Source organism: Bison bison, unplaced genomic scaffold (genome assembly GCF_000754665.1).
Source record: "Bison bison bison isolate TAMUID 2011002044 unplaced genomic scaffold, Bison_UMD1.0 scf7180017864281, whole genome shotgun sequence".
In the NCBI taxonomy this organism is placed as follows: domain Eukaryota; kingdom Metazoa; phylum Chordata; class Mammalia; order Artiodactyla; family Bovidae; genus Bison; species Bison bison.
In genome coordinates this window covers 808,177-808,669 of record NW_011494853.1, presented here as the reverse complement: position 1 = coordinate 808,669, position 493 = coordinate 808,177, and the positions used below count along the sequence as shown (strand labels likewise).

Below are 493 nucleotides of genomic sequence, written 5' to 3'. Positions count from 1 at the left end.
CCCACCTCCTTCTTGGGGTCGTCGCCCTCGAGATGATTATCGGAGGAGGAGTCCTCCACCTCGACGCAGATCTCCAAGACGGAGAAGCTTCTCCCGCAGCCTGAGCAGGTCCCTTTCTAGAGATAGGAGAAGAGAGAGATCACTGTCCCGGGAGAGAAATCACAAGCCGTCCCGATCTTTCTCTAGGTCTCGTAGGTAAGATCTTTAATGACCTGAGCCATTTAAGAGCTTACATACATAATATACTAAAAACAGAAATAGGTCTTTTAAGCTACTAGGACAAAATGTTTTATAACTTTACTGTAAAAATCTTTTGATGAAGTTTTGCCTGTAACTGAGTTAACAGATGTAACTTTTGTTTCTGTTTTTCAGCCGATCTAGGTCAAATGAAAGGAAATAGAAGACCAGTTTGCAAGAGGAGTGATGTACAGGAAATAACTTCATTTGACAGGAGTATGTACAGAAAATTCAAGTTTTGTTTGAGACTTCATAA

The 493-nt window shown here is 41.4% G+C and overlaps 1 protein-coding gene across 1 annotated transcript in view; it reads left to right on the top strand.

Annotated features, from left to right (window-relative positions):
• The window catches only part of LOC104995490 (serine/arginine-rich splicing factor 3-like), a 3,723-nt gene extending 3,236 nt beyond the window's left edge, over nt 1–487 (top strand). Inside the window, exons 2-3 of the mRNA XM_010849368.1 lie at nt 33–195; nt 373–487. Of these exons, the coding sequence (XP_010847670.1) occupies nt 33–195; nt 373–400 (191 nt within the window). The 3' untranslated portion in view covers nt 401–487. The remainder of the gene's footprint in view (nt 1–32; nt 196–372) is intronic.
• The last annotated feature ends 6 nt before the right edge of the window (nt 488–493 follow it).